General features: G+C 50.1%; 1 protein-coding gene across 2 annotated transcripts in view; it reads right to left on the bottom strand.

Annotated features, from left to right (window-relative positions):
• Il37 (interleukin 37) overlaps positions 1–5,080 on the bottom strand; it is a 6,207-nt gene extending 1,127 nt beyond the window's left edge. Inside the window, exons 1-4 of one of the 2 annotated variants that reach the window (XM_015499772.2) lie at positions 4,934–5,079; positions 3,222–3,338; positions 2,553–2,615; positions 263–382 (exon numbers count right to left, since the gene is read on the bottom strand). In XM_015499772.2, the coding sequence (XP_015355258.1) occupies positions 263–382; positions 2,553–2,615; positions 3,222–3,303 (265 nt within the window). In that variant the 5' untranslated portion in view covers positions 3,304–3,338; positions 4,934–5,079. Of the gene's footprint in view, positions 1–262; positions 383–2,552; positions 2,616–3,221; positions 3,339–4,933 lie in introns of both variants that reach the window. The other variant, XM_048810387.1, reaches the window with a different exon arrangement.
• Between the last annotated feature and the right edge of the window lie 14,390 nt (positions 5,081–19,470).

The raw sequence follows: 19,470 nt of genomic DNA, 5'->3' as shown, positions 1-19,470 counted from the left end.
CCATCCCACCACCCCCCCTGGAGCCCAGGATCAAAGTCCCCTCCCCCATGAGGGCCCAAGCCTCCTCTTCCAAGCCTGAGCCACAGGCTCCTTCTCTCAGCCTGCCCTCCCAGAAGTCTCCCCTCTGATCCTGCCATGCCCTTTACCCACTTCCTAAAGCTCCCTAGGGCCTCTCACCAGGACCACACCTGCTGGCACTGGGGGTGTGGTACGTCGGAGCCCGAGCAAAGAGAGGTCTCACCTTGGCTGGACTGTGAGTTACCTGGGAGGATGTAGCTTTTATTTGGAATTGCTTTGAGGGTCCCAGAGTCCAGGACCAACACTTTATGATCACGGTCGAAAATGCTGAATTTCTGGGGCTCTTTGGCCTTCACTCTTGGACCTGGACAAATGTGACCAGATATCAACGCATCCCAGCGAATGGGAGACTCGGCCCATCTCCCCCACATCCCAGGGTGCCAGTCCCAGCTTCCAGGCTCCAGACACTCTGCCTTGCTTGGGATGAGCACATTAGCGCTGGACGTAAGCACGTGGGGTCCAGAGTTTCACAGATGGGTTCAAACTGAGTGTCGTTCATGGCTGCCTTGGGACCTAGAACAAGCTACTGAATCTTTCCAAACCCAAATGTCCTAGTTTGTGAAATGGGGACATTAAAATCACCTACCTGAGAGACGGCTGTGAGGATTTTAATGCTTACTGAATAAGTAGCACTTACCGGAGCCAAGAAAACATCCGTGCTACAGTTGAGACCTGGACCATGGCAACCATTGCTTGTCCCGACCCACTTTCCTAAACTCTGGCTGGGCATCGTGCCCACAGCAATGCCTGGGGCGGGAGAGACCCTCGCACCGTCTGTCCAAGGGAGTGATAATGAGCAGCTAGGTGGTGGGACACCAAGGCAAGCAGACCCAGGAACCAGGACACTCCAAGAAGGAGCCACACCACAGTGGGAACTCACAGGGGTGGTCCCCCATCCTGGAGAAACCTCCTAAAGTGGGAGAAACAGCCATGGGGGTGGCCAAGGGGTTTCCCAGGCTCTGGGCTCCTAAGCAGGAGCTTCCAGTGTTGGGCCAAGGCCGTCAGGGATGGGCAGCTGAGAAATGTCAGCTATGATAATGTGACAATATTGTACCCACCCCCTGCAGGGTGCCATGGCATGCGAATCTGTGACAGGAAATTCTAAGGCAGAGAGTCATCCTAAGGCCTCATTCTCTTTCCGTTCATGGTCTCAAGGCCTCTGCCCAGCTGCTCAGTGGACTGTCCCTCCTGGTCTCCTCCTCCCTGAGGACCAGGAGGATCCTCTTGTCACACTGCTGACCCTGCCTCCTCCCTGCAGCCCACTCAGTTCTCCTCGGAGTGGGATGGCATCCTCTGGCTGCTCCAGCCCCCTGTACTGATCACCTGGGCCTGCTCACAGGAATCAGTGCCCACATCTCAACATGACAGCACCGTCAGCTCCTAGGCAGGTCCCCTGTCTGGCTTGTATGTGACCCTCCATATCCCCACAGAGCCCCCACAGGGGACTCTCAGTGTTTGTGAAGGGATGGCCAGCCCAGGCCAGATCTTGAATGACTCCATGGTGACAAGGGGTCAGGGGAGACCCACGCTCTCAGCCTTGGTTACTCCAGACTCTCCCATAGTCTGAGTCCCCAGGGCAGGGGCTGTGGGGTTGGAGCCCTGAGCTAGACGGACCCTGAGCCTTTAGTTTCTCACATCAGGCTGGGCATTGAATCCCCTGGGGCAGTGGTGGTGTCTGGAACCCTAGGGCTGGGGCTGAGAATGGTGTCTGGATCCCTGGGGGTGGAGCTGGGGCTGGTGTCTGGATTCCTAGGGCTAGGGCTCGTGTTTGGGTCCCTGGGGTTGGGGCTGGGGCTGGGGCTGGTGTCTGGATCCCTATGGCTGGGGCTGGGGCTGGTATCTAGATCTCTGGGCCTAGGGCTGGTACCTGAATCCCTGAGGCTGGGGCTGGTGTCTGGGTCCCCTGGGACTGAGGCTGGGGCTGTTGTCTTCAGACCCTGGTAAGCAGCAGCCCTGAGTTGGGCCTACAGAGGGTGCCTTAAATGCCAGCATCTGTGGTTTCCTCCCCATGTCACCTGGGGCAGGTCACGGCCACTCTGCCTCAGGTTCCACACTTGGACAGTGTGATGGTAGCAGCTTCCTCCTGGGGCTGTTGAAAGGTGACGCCCATGGCACCCTGTGAGGGCAGCCACCCCAGGCTCCATCGTAGGGTGTCCCAGGGCGCCCCTGCTGGACACCCTCCTGTTTCTCAGCAGTGCCTTGAGGAGGTCAGGGTGTCAGCCTCCTGGCAGAGGTCAGACAACATTCAGAAGGGTCCCAGGTTCAAAGCCTTCCTCCCCAATGCCCTCACCCACCTGGGTTACTGCCCTCTCTGCAGAGGCCCACCTTGAGTACATCTTTCCTGAAGACCCTCCAGATGGGATTCCCCTCCATAAAGGGGAAGCACCCTTGGGTGTCTCCAGTCTAAGAGGGCCCAGCAGAACCATCTATGCCCTCACCCCTCAGCCACCCATCACTGCACCCGGGGAACTTACTTGTATGCGTAGAACTCACAGAGGCTTGGCTCTGGCCTGGCTCCATGGGGCTTCCATCTGGGTCTGCAACCAGAGACGGCAAGTGAACACAGACAATTGGGGTGTCTCAAGCATGTACAAGCTCTAGGTGCCACTTAATTCTTTAATTCATTTTGTTTGCACAGAGAAATACAGAGCAGAGAGACAGGAGTGACATTTAAAAATGGCTTCCCTGGACACACATGTTGCCAAAGAGAGAAGAAATACTCCGGGGTCAACCTCTGGCAGGTTGCACCCCACACGCAGACCCACATCTCCTGTGGTTGCCCTCTGCCCTCTGCCTTTCTCCAGGGAGTGCCAGAGCCCTGCCCAGAGTCACTGTCCCAGGCCAGCCCCTCCCCCTCGGGCCTTTTCTCCTGGGCAAGCTGGGAGGGCTCAGATGCTTGAGGAGGGGAAACCCTGCACTGGTGGTGAAGCTCAAGGCCCTGAGCCCTGAGGGGGGGAACAGTCCACTTATCCACCCCTGTGCGCCTGGGCCCCTGAGGCAAACCTTCCTTTCTCTCCAGATCCCTCTAGTCTGGTTCATTTGCCAGGGAAGTTCTGCCGCTCACACGCTGTGCAAGGCCAGCCGGGAGATCCTGCTCTCAGAATTCTACTCTGGTCCTGCCGTGAGCTTTCCCCAAAACGTACCTTCTGAGCAGCACTGGGCTTCCTCTTCTTCCCAGTCTTCAAAGTCCATGTTCTCTCCTGTGTTGTCCTCCAAAATGGACATCTTCTGTGTTGGTGAGATAACAAGAGGCACTGCACCTGGACAGACAGGCAGGAATCAGCTCCCTGTTGCTAACATGTCCCTGAAGCAGCCTCTCACCCTGCTGTCTGCTTAGCAATGCTCCCTGCCTGTAGGAGGCTCTTCCATCTCTCCTCCAAAGCAGCGTGTTCCAAACAGTGGGTCACAACACCAACACGCAGGTCACACTATCACTTTAGTGAATCTTGACAACGTTTCATAACAATGATAAAGAATAAAAAGCTCAACGTGCAGTGCTCTTCGGACTGACACACTATAGCCCACAGGCCAAGTCTGGCCCACTTGTTTTGTGGTTAAATAAAGTTTTATTTTCCTCATTTACATAGTGTCTAGGGTTGCTTTGGGGGCTGCAGTAACAGTTGAGTACTTGAGAGAGAGAGGCCAGCAACACCTAACGTACCACCTGAGCCTTTCTGTAGAAGGTTGCTGACTCTGAAGTAACCTAATCTTTACCTGACAGAGGGCAATATCCCTGCAAGATCTTGCCAAGAAACACTCAGTTTCCAAAGGCCCCAGAAAAGCTTAATTCCTGTCTTGGGCAGGTAGATTCCCACTATTTGCTTCACTAGGAGTGTTGGAGGAGACATAATTACATAAATTCTTCACACCCTATTTCATTTGACAAAGCACTTTCCCCAACATTAGTCCAGGAGAAGAAATGGAGCAAGAACTCTTCATCCCGTTTGACAGGTGAGAAATCTGAAGTTATGTGACTTCCAGGCAGGTACCACTTCCAAGTTTGTGGAGATGGCATTTGGTGTGAAAACCAGATCTTTAGAGAATGGCTTAGGAATGACACCAGGAGAACCAAATTGCTTTGCAACAAATAAAAATGACAGGAAAGGACTCCAGGGCTCAGCACTGGGGACAGTGAGCAGGAGGGAAGGTGACCACCAGGCAGCTCTGGGGAGCTGGGCGGAGCTGGTGGGTCTTTAGGCGCAGCAATATCTACCATTAGGTTTTGAGTTGTGGTTGGCAGCACCCCGTAGTCACAGAGCACAGCTGCCTTTGCAGTGTGGGGTAAATCAAGGAACGAACTCGAGAAGACAGAGAGTTTGACAGTACATCACCACAAGACGTGCCTGGCAGAAATGTAGGTGCCCAGAGGAAGGAACGTTACCACAGGCTGGAGGACTTGGGGATATCCCTGTGAGCTGCTTAGGGAATCTGGAACCCATATCAAGATAAATGCAGGAGGCTCCCACTGTACTCCCTGAAGAGGGCATGGACAGGCCATCTGAGCTCTCCCTGTCCCCTTGAGAACATTCACAGTACCAACTTCTAAAACCTCTTTCCAAAGACCAGGACTTTCTAGATCTGAAATCAATCTTCTCCGCTTACAGAGAAGCTGCTGGCATCATCTGGACTTGCAGGTTTGCTAAGCCAGTGTCCACCCGGCCCTCCAGCAACACTGTGACACTGGCATAAGCCGTCCTGGGAGACGCAAGCTGCTGCCGGGGCCGAGGGCCTGGCGGTCTGGGCATCTTGGAGATAATACTTCTAGTGGGGAGAAAAGGAAGGTGTGGCCAGGCTCTGCCACCTACCCATCGTGACAATAGGCCACGGAGCGGGGGAATGGGTGATGACCACCTACCTGGCCTGGGGATCGCTGTGGTCTGTGACTCCCTTGTGGACTCCTGGGGCTCCGTCTTCTGGACTTATAAACCCTGGTCCGGAGGAGCCAGGCTGGTCCTGACTAGGGAAGTCAGATTTGGGAGTGGGTGTTACAATGCAATGACGGCATTCCTGCAGCCAATGATAAACAGCTTTCTGGGTCATCAGGCACCTCTCATCGCCTTGTGGTTTCCATGCCAATGATATACACAATTCCCGGGGGTGGTGTCACTCTGCCAAGGCCTGTGCCTCATCCACATGACACACTTCAAGGCCCTCGAGATGGACTTTGTAGCTGCCCACTCTGTCCAACTGTGAAGGGGTAGGAAACAGATGTGAGTGAAGGAAAGAAGAGACACCAGGTCCAGGTCAGCCAGGGAGCCTGAGAGGGTCAAGAGGGTCAGGGAAGACCTCATTCTCAGGTGGGTTCTTAGCCCCGGTTCCAAACTATCAGCAAGCTGAGTCCCCAAGTTCCAGAGGAAATGTCCTCCTCTCAGGCTTCCTTCCGGGTGCACTCTAGGGCCAACCCTACCTGCACCTCTTCTCCGCCACTCTTTTTCAAAGGTGACATGCAAGGCATCCCCAAGCAGCCGTCCCTGATGAAGCCCACCAAGGACCGGATTCTCCCTGGAGCCCATTAGCATCTTCCTGCATGATCTCGCATTTTGTACGGCACGTGCTCCTGTCTGTTATCCAAAGCCAAACAAAGGTAAAGGCACAGCAATGAGAACCGCTTCTGGACCACGACCCAACCCTCCACAACCGGGAACAGCCACAGTAGTCAGCTACAGTGGTCAGCCATGGTGGTAAGCCACAGTGCCCTTACTGGACTGGCTTTTCTTTCTTTACCTAGAACCTAATCCTCTGACGATCCTGTAGGTAGATATCATCCCTGTGTTACAGACAAAAGGCACGTTTAAGGAGGATAAGCAATTTACCCAAGGTCACATCCCTAGTCACTGGAAAGGACAGGACTGTACCTCAGGCCTTTCTGAGCATACTCCAGCCCCATCTCTCAACTGGGACCAAGGCCTGGGGTCTCCTCCTGGAGTCATTTTCCATGCATACCTTTACATCCACACCTATGGAAGTGAGTTGGACAAATTGTTTGGTAATATTTCTTTCCCAGTTAGTATGGTGAGTTTTCTAATCAATGTGATATTGCAAACATCATTCCATTTCATCAGTTCTTTTCTACACTATTATTTTTAACGATAGTGCCATTTTTAACTGCTAAAGTGTTTCACTGTCTTGAGAAGCTGCTAAATTCTTAAGGAGAGACATTTGTTGAAGAACTCTTGATAAACTTCCTAGGATGGAGATGAGATTATGAGGGGCAAAAGGAAGCAAAACCAAAATAAAGTCAAAATTTCTACTAAATTGTCTGAAGGGCGCAGGTAGGGCAGCTGCAAGCTTTGTGTTGTGCTGTTTTCCCGTGAATGAGGACGTGAGGGTGGGGCAGCCAGGCATTGCTCAGGGTGGGGAAGAGGGAGAGGGGTGGGAAGAGCCAGGTCAGGTCGGTGCCAACAGACTTGTGGGGTTCATGCCCGAGTGACTCCAAGAAAGAAGGGAAACGAGTTGGTCTACAATGGGGTGCTGTGTAGTGTGACGTGGAATGTTTGGTGGCTCCTGTCTGTGGCCCGAACCGATACTAATACACAGGGGTACTATGTGTTTATTTGTGGGAGGCCCAGGAAGAGAACAAGGGACAACCAAACTGCGTCACAATGGACAGAACACAATTCACCTAATCCAAATGTTAAACATGTGTGCTATTCTCACTTTTATACCATCATAGGTGCGTACATGTGTGTTACAGATTAAGCACATGATATTATGTTGTTACAATATAGCTACGGAGGTATATATCAGCATTGATGTGCTTGAGCTTAAATCTTTGCAAATATCACTGATTATTCCTAAAACATAAATTCCTCGATATGTAATCGCTAGGTCAAAGGACTTGTTTTATTTTATATAGTTTTTATATATTACAGTGATTTTAAGAACTAACTATAATTTATTGGATGATTTATCCCACTTTTCTAACTACTCACTGCAAAGACAATCAGCATTCAGACTTTTGGGCTGGTCATTAAGTTCCCATCTGTGTGTGTGTGTGTGTGTGTGTGTTTTGTGGCATGCATGTGTTTGGGGAGAGTGGACATATACATTGCATATGTTGTGCATTTTGTGTGCATATCGTATGTTTTATGGACACATTTATTTTCGTGCGATCTTGGGGGTATGCACACCGAGTGTGTTGGAGAAGGGAAAGGTTTTGCCTGACTTGCCACGTGCAGCAGGTCCCCATGTAAGGCATCCCCACCTTGGAGCAGAGCGGAGAGGACAGCAGGGCTGCATCGCTCCATCTCAAGCCAGCCTCCCAGGTCCAGGTGGCAGGTGCACTGAGGGACGCACTGCGGTGGGTTTAGGAGAATTACAAGCCGGCTCTGCCACAGGAACTCCAGCAGCTCCCAGGCCACTCACTCCCCGGACATCTCTGAAAACACGAGACACTGCTGGATGCTACAGAGACCTTCAAGAGGCCACGGGACAGGGATGACAGGTGATTAACAAGGGCAGATGTGTGCCCCTGAGCGGGCCCCTCACCAGACGTGTGCCCACCCCAGGCCCACATCACCCATGGGCAGAGGCTGCTGCTGCTCAGGGAATGCAGCCAAGATGGCGCCTGGGTCCATGGTCCCCTCAGCCCTCGGACACCAGGCACGGGCCCCTCCCTTTCACCCTCTGGCAGCTCTGTGGGGCCTTGTTCTCATCCACACCAGGTTTCAGGAACTTATTCTTTATTCTTCATTCTTGCTGCTGTCTTTTTATTTGTGCTATGGGATGTTAGTATTCCACAGAGTTGAGGGAAATACTCTGAAGAGAACCTTCCAGAACTTCTGGAAATTCCAGGAGCACCTCATCTCTTGGTTGTGACTGCATTTTTAAAAGGCTTGATTTCATGAAAAGACCTTTGTACCACTGGGGTATTACCCCGCTGCCTCCAGTGGCCTGGGTCTAGGTCAAGGGGCAGCCAGTTATTGACCCAAAGCAATCATGGCCTCATGTGAAGAGCAAAACCCAAAAGCTTCCCTCCTACCCACCTACTCCTACGACTCCCTCTGACCTCTCCTCTGCACCCTGCGGAAACCACACACCACGGGGTCAGCCCCCTGCAGGGTGAGTTCCTGGGAATCCATATTCTCACTGCTTCTCTAGTTTCTCCTGAGTTGGTTTTGGGGGAAGAGTAGTGCCTATTAGGTGCCCATCCCCAGGGGCTGTGATGTATTGCAGGATGAGGGGCAAGGACGGCCCAGGCCTCCCCAGTGGAAACAATGCATATAGGTCCTGGGTCTGTCCAGACACACAAAGCAGTACAGGCCTGGGGTAGGAGCAGGAGAGAGCTGGGGTCTGTGTCCAGACATCAGAGACTGAGCAGCCAAGGTTCAGTTTAAGGCCTGACATCATGTCCAGGCACCAGCAGCCCAGAGGGCCTGTGGCTGAGCAGCTCCGACAGTGGCCTGGGGAATTCTGCCTGTCAAGCTGGGCAGCGCCAGTTACCCATGTCCTGGTGGCCCTGCCTGCCAGGAGCTCTGAATTTCCATTCAAGTTAAATATGCTCCAATGACTCCTCACATATTACCTTCTCATGACACCAAGACCAACCCTAAGACGTAATATCTGCATCAGAAAGACCTGGCGTTTCAGAAAAGTGGTGTGCCTTGCCCAAGACCCCCCAGCTGGAGGCCCCTGGCCCTGAGAAGCCACGACTGGTCTCCCACACTGAGTCCCAGGGAGCCTGGGGAGGCCCTAGGGGCTCTTCAGCCAGGCTCAGGTTACCCCCTCGCCCTTGCCCGTCCCTGACCTTGATGAGGGGGACTGACAGGTGTGGGGACAGGTGTGGAGTTGTCACAGGCCCAGGGAAAGCATGGTGGAGTTGGGGCGGCAGGGTGCCGAGGGGTCAACCACAGAAGCTTTGAAATCACAGAGGAAATTCTTAGTTTTTCATTTGTGGAGAGAAAAATAGAACTTTAAGGCAAATTTCAATATCCAGATCCTATGTTGAGCACCTCTTACGGCTCTGATGTGATTCGATTATAAAATGACCCTGCGCTTTCTTTGCATTGGGACGTGTTCTTAGGCTTTGGGTCAGTAAGAGCGGGAGGTGTGGGCGCATTCTTGGGCCACCTCTGGAACACACTGGCTTCTCTGCTGTCTTCCTCATCTGCTCAGCACAGGGGCAGGAGACCCAGGTCCAGTCCCAGCCCTGCCCCAGGTGGATGTGGGGGCACAGCCTCAACTTCCTCCAGATCAAATAATAAAAAGGGCCAAGTGAGAGATGCAGGTGGCCGATAGGGGAGGCCCCCACTGCGCCCACTCTGCTGTGGCAGCTCAGGAGCTGTGACTGTTGGAGCTGAGCTGGTTTTGTTGTTTTGGTACAACCTTGCTGTACACAATTGCTGGCTCCAGAGTCCCCTGTGACTGCCCCACAGATCTGTCTCTTGGTCCTCCTCTGGCTGCTCCTCCTCCTTCTCCTCCTCCTCCTCCTTCTCTTCTGGTCATCCCTTCCATAAGCACTGAGAGAGCCCCCTGTTGGGGGCTCTGTGGGAGGTGTGGAGGGTCACAGGCAAGCCAGACAGGGGTCCTGCCTAGGAGCAGACGGTGCTGTCGTGTTGACATGGGGACACTGATTCCAAGTGATCAGTGCAGAGGGCTGGGGCAGCCAGAGGATCCATCCCACTCAGAGGAGACTGAGAGGTCCCCAGGGAGGAGGCAAGGTTGCCAGTATGGCCGGAGGATCCTCCTTGTCCTCAGGGAGGAGGAGACCAGGGGCACTGTCTATAAGCAGCCAGGCAAAGACCTTGAGACCATAAATTGGAGGAGAATGAGGCCTTAGGATGACTCTCTGCCTTAAAATTTCCTGTTAGAGATTCCCATGCCATGGCACCCTGCAGTGGGGTGGGTACCGATTTGTCCCTTTGTCATATTTGACATTCTCAGTAGCTGGCTCTGCATGGGACTCCTGGCACCCACAGAAAAAGTGCCAAGCTTCTCGCGGAAGAGGAAGTTTTCTGCCAAGCAAAGCCAGGAAGGGAGGCTCTCAGTGCAGGACTCCACTCTAGTTGCTGCCTTCCTGAGATCCTGACCACTATGGTGACGCTTCCTTCCTGCTTAGAGTGGTCTCCCCACACCCAGGACCAGGAGCAAGTCCTGGGGCACTGCAAGGAACCCCCTGAAGGGCTGGCTGTCTTGCACCAGGCTGGCCTCCTGGGGGGTCTCCTCTCTCCAGGTCCCACCCACCACCACTCCACACCTCTCCCTTTGCCCAGATAGAAAAGGGATCTTCCCCACCCAGGCACTGGGATGCCCCAGTCTTGGGTGTAGGAAATAGACTGGCCATTAAAAAAAATCAATAATGATGAACGAGTTTTGTGTTTTGCTCAAAGGTCCAGCACCTTGTTAAATACTGTCCATTAAATAACCATAATCCCAAGGCAACTCCTCTTAGGTAGACTCCATTACTGCACAAGACACATGCAACCTGGGAGGATTTAGAAAGCTGCTCAGATAGGAACCTGTCTACCAGAGAGCTGAGCCACAAGTACCTACACAGTGACAAGCATGGACAAACCCAGCTCCCCTCCAGCTGATGGTGAGAGTACAGGCAGCGCATCCTCCAAACCGTTCCAGAGTGATGTCTCGTACCCAGCCCAGGGGACAGGCTTCCCGGGGAACTGGTGGCACTTCTCAGTCTTAATGCAAAGGGAGAACACTGTCCTTTTTCTCCCCACACCCAATCTGTGCCCTGATGGCAGACACTGGGTGGGGGGCGGGGTCCGTGTGTGGCTCAGCCCCTTCCTCTCTGACTGCAGGCCAGGCATTCTGGAAGAAGGGCACACTCTCCCCCTGCTGCTGCTCTCCTCCTAGGAGAACCTAGGTCAACCCCAGATCCATTTCTGGGATCCTCCACTTAAGTGTGGCAAGTCATCCACAGAACAACTCAGGGTTCTGCAGATGGAAACTCTCTCTTGGGTGACTAGTAATAGGAAACCCAGCTGAGCATAGATCCAAGACACATTCTGTAGTCCAGCAGTCAAAGAATTGGAGCACGATTTGATAATCAGTTTGATTCCTTCCTCCTGTGTCCTGGGTGACCACAGAAGGCTGTCCTTTCTCATGATTCAACCAGACAGCACAGCAGTCAGGGCAGCGAGGGTAATTCTCTGCTCAAAGACTAGGGACTGGTCAGTGCGAGGGGAACAGATCCATCTGCAGAGGCATGGTGGGGACATTCAGGCCAGAGCACATCACCCAAAGGAGCTCGGCAGTGCATTGTGTCAGGAATTATTTGGTGGAGGAAGATGGGACAGGTCCCACACAGGTACCATAAATTCTAGTAGGTAGGAGGAGCATGACAGGGAATCTGGGTCAGGTGGCAGCCACAGGATGCTCCAGAAAAGCAAGTAGTCAGCATCTGTGAGACTCACCAACAAGTACTAGGGGCCCAGGAATGAGGCTCTGAGGCTGGGGTATTAGTCAGTGAGCAGGACAGAGCCCAGAAAAGACACAGAATGGGGAAGTAGAAATTATGCAACCGTGTTTACTATGAGAAGCTCTTGGAGGTCAGTAAAGAGATGGTTGCAATCCCCATCATAGTCTGCAATTAACATTTTCTGCATGCCAGGCTGCTCCTTCCAATATCACATTTTTTTAACCAACTTGAATGTAAAGATTTGACAAGTATTGTGTAGTTGTTGGATATGGTGTACTGTATACATCCATGAGGTGGGATGCATTAATCCTGTTGACCAAATACTAACTATCCTCATAGCAGAAGTACATTAAGAGCTCCTACTTTGATATAGATTTATTAGTTTGGCCTTACATGTTTGGAAGTCATGTTATTGGGCACATATACATTTAAAATGTTATATCTCCTTATTGAACTGAAGCTTTTATCTTGAAGGAGAGATCCCTTTATCTCTATAAATGCTTATTGCCTTAAAGTCTTTTTATGAGATATGGTAATCTTTTTTAATTAATTTTCATAGTTTTCAGTGGTAGGTTTTATACACATATACATATATGGTATTTATTTTATGCACATATTTACCTACAAAATTCACACCAAAAAAACCACAGCAGAATATATAGAATACTCTCTAGGACTTCTTAGGAGCAGAGGATCTTATTGGTACAGTTCAAAGAATAAATTTTTTACATGTGAAAACCAAGTTGAACACATTCAAGTTAAATGGCAGTCTTATTTTTAAAAAATTGTATTATTATTAAAATTTCAGCTTTATGTTAAATGAAATATAAAATATTGACGATATAATTTAAACTTTTCCAAAATCTTCTATTAAATAGGCAAAAGTCACCTCCAGTATGTCAAAATATTTATAGCAATCCCAACAGATTAATTTTAAGGGCCATTATAGGTCATGTGGCTGTTTGCATACACAGTATGTCATTAACACTCTCTAAACAGTGAGAATTGTAGACGCTAGTTGGTGATACTTCTCCCATCCATCCTGGGGATGGAGCAGGACACTCAGTCACACCTGTGTGGTACCATGTAGCAGCACATCCATACACAGCAGTGTGTGATCACATTATCCAAAAAGACGACTATCAAATCCCCAGACAATACATAGTTTATAACTAAGCATATACATTCAGAAGACTTTGGGATGTTCTTAAGATCCTTTAAAATACATAATGAAAACAATGACCTGAAAAATACAACCACAGTACTTGCTGAAGCTCAGTACCTGGTCTAACAGAGACTGTTTCTCAAAACATCTATAATTTCTTACAATTTAATGGAGAGGAGTTTTTCTCAGTCTAAGCGGGATCTGGTGTTTTTCCTGCAGTATGATTAAAAGAGGAGTTAAGAATGAGAGGCACACTTAATATCTGGCTTTGAAGAGCTGACGGGGTGGCAAGCAAGTGTTCCTAAAACACTGGTGCAGGAGGACAATGTCCACATGTCTTCCTCTCTGTTTAATATCGGCATCAATTTGCTATTTACTGTATTTTGCAAAAATACATTATAAGAATGGAATGAGGTTCTGTCTCATTAAGTTTAACTTAGTGACATACATTCATACTTCATCTGCAAAAGTCTTCCCAGGAGTTGGAGTACTAAAGTGACACTGATAGGGAACACAGGTAACCAAAAGTCCCAAGCACTGATAACGTGAGTCCTCATCCTCATCAGGACAATCTGGGCAGATATTGTACACTTGCTATCAGTCCTTGCTGTGACCTTCACGTGTCCCACGGCACCAGGAGTCCTTAATGGCTTCTTGCTGTATCACTCATTTGAAGAGAAGACTGTCTGGGGTCTGGGCACGGTGAGTGCAGGCTGTCATAGAACAAGAGGCCTAGGTTTCCAAATTTGTTTTCCTGCACCCTCCCAAGACCTTGACCTCTGACAATGCTGTTGGACACAGAGCAGCCTTGACTGACCGTGCAACTGCTCCTGTGTGCTCCAGCAGCAAACAGCGAATTGTACAAATGGATGACTCTATGGTGAAGTGGAGGAGGACACTTCTCCAGTGCCCAGAGGAAGGTCGCAAGCAATGACTACATTCCTAAGTCTCCCCTGGGAAGCCTGGAGATCTCCCGCCTGCTCCAGCAAGTTCACTTCAGGGTGGCAACTCTGGTCACCCCTGCTGCCCCCTGCCCAGCCCCCAGCGCTTCATATATATTTCTTTCATCCCTTTTTCTTTAATCTTCTTCACCTTTCTGCTTTAGACATATCTCTTAAAATATTGTATAATTGAGCTGGCTTTCCTTTTTATAATGTAAACCACTGGCATCAACTCCAGAACACCATGGGTTGGTGGGAAGATAAGGATACAGTAGTTTGTTTTTGTTTTGTTTTGTTTTGTTTCGTTTTGCTTTTAAGCAACATTTTATGTGTGAACAAGAGAAGCGCTATCATTAGACCACGACACAGCACCTTAATAATATCAACAATACCCCTTTGAGATGCACAAATCAATCACACCGGGCTCTCTGTGCTTGGAGATTGTTTTCATTAACCCTAAAAGATTTTGTGATTTCTCCTGTTTTACATTCCACATATCTCATTTTTTTAAGAAAGTGTAAGACATCCTTACTCATGAATGGCTTTTGGGGGTTGGGGCAGGTCTCAGAAAGCTCTTGGTATGTGCAAGAAAATATGGAATTGCTTAACTAATATTAAAACTTCAGCCCACGCTTCTGTTTCTATGCCACGTCAGAGGGCACAGCTTTTCTGTGCTGTGAACAGCAATTCCACTTAATACACATAATAACAACGCACAGAACTGGTCGGAGGAATGTCTGACCAAGTCAACACAAGGCTGCTGCCAGAGTTACCAACACACCAGGGCCTGTGGGCAGGGCCTACTGAGTGCGGAGGTGGAAACGTGGGGGGTTTGGGGGGGGCGGGGGTGGAATGTGTCTTAAAATCAATGAAAGAGGACACTCAGATTCCCAATCTACTGTGGCTGTGGTGCTCTCTGGTCATGATTCCCCTTCTGTTCGACTCGCCTTTCGTCAGTCCTTGTGGGGTGAATGCATTTCCCTCCCCACTGGTTTGAAAGGCAAGCACTTGTTCTCTGTTCTTTTATCCCTTGTCCTAAAAGAACTCTGCATTCTTAAATTGCTCAAAACTAATGCTAGTGGGCAACACGGTCCTCCTTCCACTCTGTTCAAGGACCCCAGACCGCCCCCATTTGCTTCAGCCCCCTCCCAGATGTGATTAATGTCCTACATTGTAGCTCCTGTGCTTCCAACCCTGTGAGATATTATGTTACTATCCATGGCATCGTCCGCCCTCCCTTAAGGCTCTCTCTGCTCCTCCTTCCCCCCTGTGTCCACTGCCTTCTATCCAGGATCATTCTCCTTCTACCTGAAGTGTGGTGGAACAGGATGGGGACTTCAGCAGTGTAAGAGCTGACAGGCTGTGGCTTTGCTGGCTGACACCCAGAAGCTCTGCTTACCAACATTCTGCACAGAGGCTGCAGTGGGCAGATACCTGTAAGTGACAACAGGCAGGAGCAGAAGCAGGAAACAATATAGCAGCAACAGAACAATCCCCCTTCAGGCTTAGTGCAGTCAAAGTCCCTAGGCTGCATGAGCTGAGTCCCTAGGCTGTTGATAAACTATGTAGAATGCACCCTCCGATAGAATTGCACCAACTCCCTTGCCTTGATGGACCCCAAACTTGCTTATGTATAAAAGTAAAAGTCCTGCTGTGCTGGGGCTCAGACTTTGGGAATTATCCCTCTGGGGCCTGGCACCACTCATAAAGTGTTGCTTCCAGATTTTGTATCCTGACCCCCATATCTCGCTATAGAAGAACGTATTTTAGCACAGCACTGTCTAATATGGTAGCCATCAGCCTTGTGTGGCTATTCAAATTAAGTGAAAATGAAGAAAATTTTAAAAATTCATCCTTCAGTCCCACGAGCCACAGTTCCTGTGCTCAGCATATCGTGTGCAGCACTTAGAGGACATGTCCCTCATCCGCCAGGGTCCCGCTGGGCATCTCACCCAGAGTCCCCCTCCTGCACATATGATCCTGGCAAGCACCACTCATTTTTGTTTGACTGAAAACATCCTATTTCATCATTCTTGAATGGCCAAGTCCGTTGTCACCTGAAGGGAGCTGGGTTTGTGCTCTGCCCCTTGGAGTTTCTTCTATGCGCCCCACTGTCATATCGTGCCTTCCAGGAATGTCCAGAGATGCCACAGAGCAATGTGGCAGGGGAGACTTAGGGGTTTTTCTTGGAGAAATAAATGGGGTTGAGAGATGTCAAATGCTAATGTCACAGCTGGGAGCAAAAAGGAACCGAGGGAGATTCCGGGGTGAGGCCAGGAAACCAGTTGTCACAGGTTTCATAACTTTTGCTGGGAAGTTTCAAACTCACTCTCAAATGTGCTTCTGAAAGCTGAAGGGGGCCTGTAGCCTTCCTCCCTTAGGAGAGGGGCCCCCCCCACACAGCAGGGAGAAAGGGAGAATTCTCAACCCCCACAACCTGTTAGGAAAGTAAACCGTGCATAGAAATGTAAAATAAGTAAAGCTTAAAACTGGGTACTCAAAAACTCTACTGCTTGACCATGACTAGAAACTATGTCTTTTTGTACTTTAGGGGTTGGGGATCAATTCTTTAAATTTTTTATTATTTTATTTTTTTAAATTCCTAGGATGAAATGCAGACTGTAACAACAGGCTCTAACTGTACTAAAAATGTATGAATTGGCCTCACTGCAGGGGAGTGAGGGGAAACCTTAGGAACCTGCAGTCTATGAGACCCAGGGCCAGCCCCACCCCAGCCCCCCCCAGCAGGAGCACCTGCTCTCAAGGTCAAGATCTGGGGCCCAGATGGTGGCTCCTAACACCATCCTCTCCTTAGAGAAGCAGATGACCCTAGGGCTGAGGCAAGAAATGTCCAGGACCAGCTTAGAGCATCCTGCAGGGCCAGGAAGCGGGGAAGTGGGGAGAGGGAGGGAGTGGCGTGGATGCACAGAGTAGTCACATGAGTGACAACACAGGAGGAGAGACATCCTTCCCAGAGACGCATTCCAAGAGAGCAAAATGGCAACAGATGCAAATCCTCACAACTGAGGACCCAGCAGGGCCAGGGTTGATCCCAGAAATCTACTGTTTCACAGCATTCCCTGGGTAATTTGGATGCAGGTGGCTGCAAATCAGACCTTGATAAACCTCCCTTTTCCCAGTCCACTGTATTAGTAAACACAGTAACAGGCTGTGCATGACAAAATGACAGCCACCTGTCATGTGACCTGTGACCTGTCCTGACAGTGCCCCATCTGGCCTCAAACACAGACCTTGGTAGAAATCCTACTATGGGAAAGACATGTGACATGACCATGACCAGGTAGAAGAGCATCCAGGAAGAATCCAACGCTACAAAGAGAAAGAAAAAAAAAAAACGGGGGTCACTTTCCTTCAGTGCTGCTAACTCGTTCAATCACATGATCGTCGTGAAATTACATTTTTAAGAACTCATTTGCATGAGGGACTGAGCGAGATGCTGAGACACCAAAATTCACTGTGGGATGGAGGATGAAAGTGATTAAGGAGGTTCTAGAAAGTGCAAACCCCTGGAACAGCCACAGAGCATGGACAACTGGCTCTGAATGTCCTTGTCACCAAATGAGTAACTAGAGCTCCAAGCCTCAGTCCCTGTGTTCCAATGAAGGAGTCAGACATGGAAAGCCCAGCGAGAGAGCTTCATTACAAGTGACAGTAACAAAAATCATGAGAGAGGCCGGGGGCGGGGGGGGTCCTCAAACAAAGAACCACAAAGGAAACTTGATGCCAATTGCAGATATCTGACTGTTTGAAGTTTTCCAGGACAACTGGGTCCACCTTCCGCAGCCTCCACCAACCCAATGGCTGCCTCCTCCTTCCTTTGGGCAGGGGATTTTTAACCCAGTTCCCTTTCAAGAGCTGTCATGGCAACCATCCTGATCATCCTGGCTGGGTGATCAGGCCAGCTGTACCTCAGTGCGCCTGCACCATGGAGAAAGTCCCTTCAGTGCACAGGAGGAGATTGGCCGCACGTCCTAATGGCAGCGATCCCAATAGACCCCGCCAGGAGTGAGCCTGTAAGTCTTCCCTGCCAGACATGTTTCCTAATTGGCTCCCTTTGTTTACACCTGTTTGTTCTCAGGGTTAGCACGCCTGTTGTTTACTACAAGTCACTCAATGATTGGTTAGTCTTAAAGGCCATTTTAAGGCACCCTGACCCTGCCACGGCGTCACTGGCTCACCTTCCACTGCTCATCTGATGACGACCTGCCACCCTGACCCCATCTCTGCCAGCTCTGTGATGCGTTCACCTCAGGTCTTCTGGGCCAGATTCCTCCCTTTGCAGAGTGAAATGACATTGGTCTCACTGGGCACTCGTCAGCATCAGAGGTCCAACCGCACACAGGACCTGAGGCTCGACAGGGGGCCCGTAGGTGAGTTCTGATGAGATTGACGATGGTGGTGACAGTAATGGCCATATGGGTGGAGGTGATGATAATGAGGTGATCATAGTGATGACATTGGTGGTGATAATGGTAATGATATTAATAATGATAACCGTAATGATACTGATGGTAATAATGTTGATGGTGATAATGCTGATGATACTGACGGCCATAATGATCACGATGATGATTGGGATTATATTGATGATGATGATAATGCGGATGATATTGATGTTGATGCTGATGGTGATGATTTGATGGTCTGAGAATGATGATAATGATGATGGTGATGTTGATGATGATGATGATGTCACCATCAGGGCTTTGAGAAGGTCCATCCAGAGAAGGAGAAAGATCCTCAACTCATATGGTGAGGTTCCTGATGTTCATCTCTGTAAAAGAATTCCAGACCTGTGAGCAAGAGAGGCACAGAAGGGGATTCATTCAGTAAAGTCCAGTAGTGCCCCCTCAGAGGAAAGACGAAGTGCTGGTCACACACGGTGTTCTGAGGCTGCTGGGGCAGGGGACAACATGCTATCCTTAGACTCTAATTTTAAAATACTTGTGGATCCTTGAAACTAGGACTCTCATGATGGCCGTTCCTCTGTCTCGAGGTCGTAGCTCCCCTCTGGTTCAACAGTGCGCCATGGGTCACATACAGGGACACTGTGTGAGTCTTGTTGCGTCTCGGGCTGTCTATGGTCAGCGGGCTACAGAATCTGGCAAATCCTCTGTGTCCCAGCCACGGATTCACATGGGCTGAAAGTGTGGAGGCCCTCAAATATGCCTAGGCCAAGGCTGGACCCCAAAATCATCAGTGTGGCTCATGGACTAAAATGGAAAACAGAAAACTAAAACTTCCAGGAAATCAAGAATCACCCGAGCAGACGTCTGGTAGCCAGGACTCGACGAAGAGTCCTCAGAGTCAACACGAAAAGTGAGACCTACAGGAGGGAAACTCACCATCCAGGCCTCTCCAACATTAGGATATTTTCTCTGTTAAGTAAGAGGATGAAAAATTAAATTACAGACTGGGGGGAAACATGTGCAAACCCCATATCCAACTTGTATTTAAATACATAAAGAACTCTCACAGCCCAGCATTTAAAAAAACAAACCTCCGATTTCAAAATGCATGGACACAATGACAAAAAAGCGCGGAAAGATATTCAGTATCATTAGCCTCGAGAAAAGGGGAGCCGAATCCGCACGGGAATGGCTAAAGTGAAAGAAATAGTGACAACCAGTGCCACCGAAGACGCAGAGAAGCACGCGGTGCTGCAGCGGCCCTGGGACCGGGGCTGTTCCTCCAAAACAGAAACGAAGCTGCCGCGTGGCCTCGCGGTTGCATCGCTGGGTCCGCGTCCTGGAGAAATGAAGATTTGCTCTCATACAAAATCCTGCAAGTAAGCCTTTTGTGACGTCAGCGAAACACCACACACTGTCTAAAAGCCCCTGGGTGGGTGAGGGGGAAACAAGCTGGTGCATTGGCACCGTGAAAGGCCACTC

The sequence above is a fragment of the Marmota marmota genome, unplaced genomic scaffold (assembly GCF_001458135.2).
Source record: "Marmota marmota marmota unplaced genomic scaffold, marMar, whole genome shotgun sequence".
In the NCBI taxonomy this organism is placed as follows: domain Eukaryota; kingdom Metazoa; phylum Chordata; class Mammalia; order Rodentia; family Sciuridae; genus Marmota; species Marmota marmota.
This window is presented reverse-complemented; position numbering and strand designations above follow the sequence as displayed.